A 7,406-nucleotide genomic window follows, 5' to 3' on the forward strand; every position below is an offset into this window, starting at 1 on the left:
CATTTACATAAAGGCTGCTTTACGTCTCTTATGATCAGTGAGGAGGGGAGCTTGAATATGATATACTGTCTTCAGCCCCAGATCTCCCACCGGCACGGCTTCTTATCGCGCTTTCATAGTTTTCCTCTGGTTTTGGTGAGTGAAGAATTTTAGAAGAATTTTAAGAATGCGATTCTATCTGCTCCATTTCCTCTTCCTGATTGCTAACTGCTAAAGCTTAAAAGATGCTGTCATTTGACACTGATATTGTTAAAATACTATCACTGCCTTATTAATTGGTGTTTACTTTAGAGTCAGGGAAGATACTATGCAATATATGATCACTGCTGTCTTATTTCTTCATCAAAAGTGTGAGGAAAACCGTGGTGAACTGGTGTGAATGGTGTCTTGGTAGAGGAGGTCAATATGGCAAAAGTGTTTTATAACTATAACTCATTATTTCATAAATATTTATCTTAATGACGTTGTACACACTCTGTGATCTGTGGTCCTCTATGAACAACATCACAGGCTGGCTTATTTTAGTAAGGCCGTATGAAAATTTTTAATATTTTACAATTTTAATTTTAATGTTTTAATAGACTGTATTATTGTAGTTGTCATTTTTACTTTGAATAGTACATTCTACAGTAAAATAATATATTTCTGTCATAATTTCTTCAAGTCAAAACAAAATGTTTACAGTAACCATGAAATCATTCTTATATTTTTAATGGAATATTGCAGTATTTTTTTTAATAAATGATTTATCGGTGCACATCATTATTGTGTTAAATTCATGTTCCTGCTAATCTTGAATCAGAATATCTTCTGTTTCACTCAGATATATGACAAAATAGGGAAGAAAAGCCAAGCACAACTTCACTTTCATGACGACTTTAAATAGTAGTACTTCGCACTTTAATAACCAGACACTGGGGCCTATTATAGTCACTGAAAGTCCTAGAGGTGCATTCACTAAACAGCTGAACACCATATTTAAATTAAGTCATTGTCATTCTTTTTAAAACAAAGATATTTATGTACATTTCCTTGCAGTTATGCCAGCGGTAAATAATCAAATGATGAATCTGATTTGTATAATTCCTAAGCATCACAGACAGCGTGTGCAAATGAAGTACGTTTTCAGCAGGCCAGTTCTTTCTTAGTGCACTCCCACCCAGAATGTGACTCAACTTTTACAAACAAGAATAATACAAGCAGAGAGATGCCAGCACCTGAACCTGAAAAAATGTGACAGTGATTGTAATCAAAATGTGACAAAACACATGTTGACATGGTGACAATACTTGCTTTTTCAGATTTGGTGAGCATGCAGAACTCCATGGGTCGTAACGCAGGATTCTTGCTCCTATGCGGTGAGTTATGATCAATGCATTTCTGTCAAACTACGAGATGTGATGACGCAGAATGACGTCCCTCTGAAAGATCTGTTAGGGGTTCAGTATCTATGAGATTTCAATTTATCTATTTGCCAGATTTCATGAGCATGACCAGTTAAAAGTCTGAACACACTTTTATATTTTTTTAAGAAATGAAAACTAAAACAATTATGGAAACAATGTAATGAGCAAAACATAACAAAAATTAGCTTCTTTGCTGTTGCTCCATCTATGCTGCTCCATCCAGTAAAGAGGAAACACTCCTGATAATATATGATGAAACGATTCTACATGCTTAAAGAATTACTGTATCGCATATTGCAATATTTATCGCATATCGTATTTTTCTTCAATATTGTGCAGCCCTTGTGAGGAACATAAATTCAGGCAAGTGTGTCCAAACTTTTCACTTGTACTTTTGGGGAGTATAATTTTCAATATCAAATAATAACTTATATTAACTCTTAGCACTTACAATACGTATAGTATTGTAAAGAGCAAAAAAAAAAAGAAAAAAAAAGTGAGTGTCAAAATTACAAGTATTTAATGTTTTTTTTTTCAGGAATCTTGAATTCATTTTTTTCTCCAGTTATAACCCAGTTTGCAACAAATTCACCTACAAATAATACTTTAGTTACAACTACAGCCCCTTTTACAGCAATGACAACACAACTTACATCTACAACTGAACCAAAAGCCACAACTTCTTTAACATCTACAACAGAACATAGAGCTACAAACCCTTCTACAGCAATGACAACACAACTTACATGTACAACTGAACCAACAACCACAACTTCTTTAACATCTACAACAGAACATAGAGCTACAAACCCTTCTACAGCAATGACAACACAACTTACATGTACAACTGAACCATGGACCACAACTCCTTTAACATCTACAAAAGAACATACAACTACAACTACAGCTCTTCTTACATCAATGACAACACAACTTACATCTACAACCGAAAAAACGACCACAACTGCTTTAACATCTACAACAGAACATACAACTACAAACCCTCCTACAGCAATGACAACACAACTTACATCTACAACTGAACCAATGACCACAATTCATTCAACATCTACAACAGATCATACAGTTACAACTACAGCCACTCTTACAGCAACGACAACACAACTTACATCTACAACTGAACCAAAAGCCACAACTCTTACAGCAATGACAACACAACTTACATCTACAACTGAACAAACAATCACAACTCGTTCAACATCTACAACAGAACATACAGCTACAACTACAGCCCCTCTTACAGCAATGACAACACAACTTCCATCTACAACTGAACCTATGGCAACATCTATAACATCTACAACAGAACATACAACTACAAACCCTCCTACAGCAATGACAACACAGCTTACAACTACAACTGAACAAACAATCACACCTCATTCAACATCTACAACAGATCATACAGTTGCAACTACAGCCCCTCCTACAGCAAAGACAACACAACTTACATCTACAACTGAACCAATGGTCACATCTCCAATAACCTCTACAACAGAACATACAGCTACAACTAGAGCCAATCTTACAGCAACGACAAGTCAACTTACATTCAAAACTGAACCAATGGCCACAACTCCTTTAACATCTATGACACAACATACTGCTACAACTACAGCCCCTCTTACAGCAATGACAACACAACGTACATCTACAACAGAACATACAGCTACAACTCTTACATCAATGACAACACAACTTACATCTACAACTGAACCAACGGCCACAACTTCTTTGACATCTACAACAGAACATACAGCTACAACTACAGCCCCTCGTACAGCAACGACAACACAACTTACATCTACAAGTGAACCAATGGCAACATCTATAACATCTACAACAGAACATACAACTACAACTACTGCTCTTCTTACATCAATGACAACACAACGTAAATATACAACTGAACCAACGGTCACAACTCTTACATCAATGACAACACAACTTACATCTACAACTGAACCAACGGCCACAACTCTAACATCTACAACAGAACATACAGCTACAACTACAGCCCCTCGTACAGCAATGACAACACAACTTACATCTACAAGTGAACCAATGGCAACATCTATAACATCTACAACAGAACATACATCTACAACTACAGCCCCTCTTACAGCAACGACAACACAACTTCCATCTACAACTGAAACTATGGCAACGTCTATAACATCTACAACAGAACGTACAACTACAAATACATCTCTTCTTAAGGCAATGACAACACAACTTACATCTTCACCTGAACCAATGGTCACATCTCCAATAACCTCTACAACAGAACATACAACTACAACTACAGCCCCTCTTACAGCAATGACAACACAACTTACATCTAAAACTGAACGAATAGCCACAACTCTAACATCTACAACAGAACATACAACTACAACTACAGCCCCTCTTACAGAAATTACAACACAACTTACATCTACAACTGAACCAACAATCACAATTCATTCAAAATCTACAACAGATCATACAGTTACAACTACAGCCCCTCTTACAGCAATGACAACACAACTTAAATCTACAACTGAACCTATGGCAACATCTATAACATCTACAACAGAACATACAACTACTGCTCTTCTTACATCAATGACAACACAACTTGCATCTACAACTGAACCATCGACCACAACTCCTTTAACATCTACAACAGAACATACAGTTGCAACTGCAGCCCCTCTTACAGCAATGACAACACAACTTACATCTACAACCGAACAAATGACCACAACTCTTTTAACATCTACAACAGAACATACAACTACAAACCCTCCTACAGCAATGACAACACAACTTACATCTACAACTGAACCAACGGCCACAACTCTAACATCTACAACAAAACATACAGCTACAACTACTGCTCTTCTTACATCAATGACAACACAACTTAAATCTACAGCTGAACCAATGGCAACATCTATAACATCTACAACAGAACATACAACTACAAATACAGCTCTTCTTAAGGCAATGACAACACAACTTACAACTACAACCGAACAAACGTCCACAACTCCTTTAACATCTACAACAGAACATACTACTACAAACCATCCTACAGCAATGACAACACAACTTACATCTACAACAGTACAAACAATCACAACTCATTCAACATCTACAACAGATCATACAGTTGCAACTACAGCCCCTCTTACAACAATGACAACACAACTTACATCTACAACTGAACCTATGGCAACATCTATAACATTTACAACAGAACATACAACTACAACTACTGCTCTTCTTACATCAATGACAACACAACTTAGATCTACAACCGAACAAACGACCACAACTCCTTTAACATCTACAACAGAACATACAACTACAACTAGAGCCAATCTTACAGCAACGACAAGTCAACTTACATCCAAAACTGAACCAACGGCCACAACTCCTTTAACATCTATGACACAACATACAGCTACAACTACAAACCCTCTTACAGCAACGACAACACAACTTACATCTACAACTGAACCAAAAGCCACAACTCTTACATCAATGACAACACAACTTACATCTACAACTGAACCAACGGCCACAACTTCTTTGACATCTACAACAGAACATATAACTACAAACCCTCCTACAGCAATGACAGCACAACTTACATCTAAAACTGAACGAATAGCCACAACTCTAACATCTACAACAGAACATACAGCTACAACTACACCCCCTCTTACAGCAACAGATACACAACTTGCATGTACAACTGAACAAGCAAACACAACTACTCCTACGACTAAACTCACCATCCAAGAACACTCACAAACACCTGTAACTAGTTTCAGAACATCAACTTTACATGGAACATCTACAACAAAGCCTATGCTGGTTACCAACCACCTGCAAACTCAGGTACTGTTATACACAAGCAAATCACAAGCTATATTGTACTTTTAAAGGCTCAGGCATGTGATCAAGCATCAGTCTTTTTCAGAACTTTAATCCAGGTTTTAAAATAAAACATATATATTATGCACATGGTCATACACAAGGAACAAAACACCATGAGAGGAACACACATGGCACTAAAATAATGCAATAAACATTAACTAAACACCAGAGAATATATATAAAAACACCCTAATGTGCAATACTGATGAGAAAAATGCAAATAAATAAATATAATCATATGATGCATCACGCAGGGACTTCTTAAAATGTCCTTTTAACCATTTTCACTGTAAATTATATGATAATTCATAGCTTTTACTTAAAGCCATAAATCTGGCAGTATTTTACACTAAAATTACATACAATGAGATGTTAAACCATGCATATTTTTTCAGTTAACCAATTAACAGGCTTTAGTGTAGAATTTTGTTCTGTAAAATTACAAACAGTGTAGGTCTCACATTCAGCCATTTTCATTTTCTCTGCCATCTTTACAGGGATCAGTTTCAAGACAAGCAATGACACCTGATTCCAGGCCGATATCAATGGACACGTCCTCAATTTTTCCAACCACTCAGGAAAACCAAAAAACTCATGCCAACACCTTCTTAAACCCATTTTCTCCATCATCTCTTCCCATAGCCATAAGCAATGACTCAATCTCTTCTCCTGAACCTGTGACCACCACATTAGCCTATGAACACAGAGACTCAACTTGGGGTTTATCCATTCAACCAGGCCTTAACAATTCAGATTCGGAGGCATCTACAATCACAGACACCTTGTCAAACAACATGTCTTCAATACCAACAGATCTAACAAACTCACCATCGCAAATCAACATCACTAGAGAAATAAAGGTTAATAAGTCAGGAAAAGGCAGCATTGTTTTTCTCTTAAACACACAGCAAGTACCAATGTTTAAAACTATTACCTTTAATCACCCACTGGTAAAACAAGTCACAATCATGACCACAGTGTCAAGACCATGAAACAGTCAAAACTACTTAAATGTGAAGTGTGCAATTCAGAGAGCTTATATTTCGCCCTTTTTGTACGTGACAAATGCAGAACAGCCAAAAGCAGAACTGTTAACGAAAAGAGACTGAGCATTTAAGCAATGAACTAGCTGAAATCTTTTAGTGGTTGCCAAAAACATAGGAAGACTATGCCAATTATTTCAACGTCAGTCAGATCATATGACTAAGTGCCTAAAGCAACCCAACAAACAAACAAACAAACAAACAAACAAAGACCGAAACAAAAACAAGTGAAACAGGAAACACATTTTGAAGAACCGGTTTAATGTTCCATGAAGACTAACTTTCATTTCAACAATATATCAAATATGATAAAGTTTATATCATATGTTGAAATATTCTAATATATTTATTATTTACAGCACTGTCTTGGGTTGTAGTGATATGTATTAAAACCTGTCATGTGACACAGACAATGTAAAACTTTTCTCTTTTCTACATTTCACCTTTGTTCTAGCTTGTATAATACACTGTGAATAAAATATCTTTTCAAAGTTGTAAATATAACATTACTGGAGTATGTTTTACAAGAAAATACTATTAATTCAATGTGTTATTTGCGGTTTCTTATAATAAGTAATATAATAATAATAATATGTAATTATCTGTAAAATTTACTTCATTTAGTAATTTCTTTACTTAATTTATTTAAGTAAATCTTGTAAAATTGTGTAAAATTGTTTATGCTTCAAAATTAGTATGAATATTGTTGGCTCCTGTGACAAATTGCTTGTGATTTTCCTCATTTGTAAGGTGCTTTGGATAAAAGCATCCACTAAATGAATAAATGTATAGTATGTCAGATGAAATCTTTTTTCACATGAAAAGCATACTCTACATTCCTTTAGCAGATAGATGGAGAGATATGCAAACATCTCACAGACTATGTAAGATGTAGACATGAAGGGTTTGAGGATCAAAAGTACGAGTTAACATTATACTTGTGGAACAACTTAGAAGAATCAAAATCCGTCTTCTGGGAAAAACTTGCATGGATATGATGGCTTGA

General features: G+C 35.7%; 1 protein-coding gene across 1 annotated transcript; it reads left to right on the top strand.

Annotated features, from left to right (window-relative positions):
• The first annotated feature begins 1,902 nt into the window (after positions 1-1,902).
• On the top strand, positions 1,903-7,016 carry LOC127515998 (mucin-2-like). Its single transcript, XM_051900235.1, has 2 exons — positions 1,903-5,318; positions 5,855-7,016. The coding sequence occupies exons 1-2, from the start codon at positions 1,929-1,931 to the stop codon at positions 6,347-6,349; spliced, it is 3,885 nt and encodes a 1,294-aa protein (XP_051756195.1). The 5' UTR covers positions 1,903-1,928; the 3' UTR covers positions 6,350-7,016.
• The last annotated feature ends 390 nt before the right edge of the window (positions 7,017-7,406 follow it).

Source organism: Ctenopharyngodon idella, chromosome 7, assembly GCF_019924925.1.
Source record: "Ctenopharyngodon idella isolate HZGC_01 chromosome 7, HZGC01, whole genome shotgun sequence".
Classification (NCBI taxonomy): domain Eukaryota; kingdom Metazoa; phylum Chordata; class Actinopteri; order Cypriniformes; family Xenocyprididae; genus Ctenopharyngodon; species Ctenopharyngodon idella.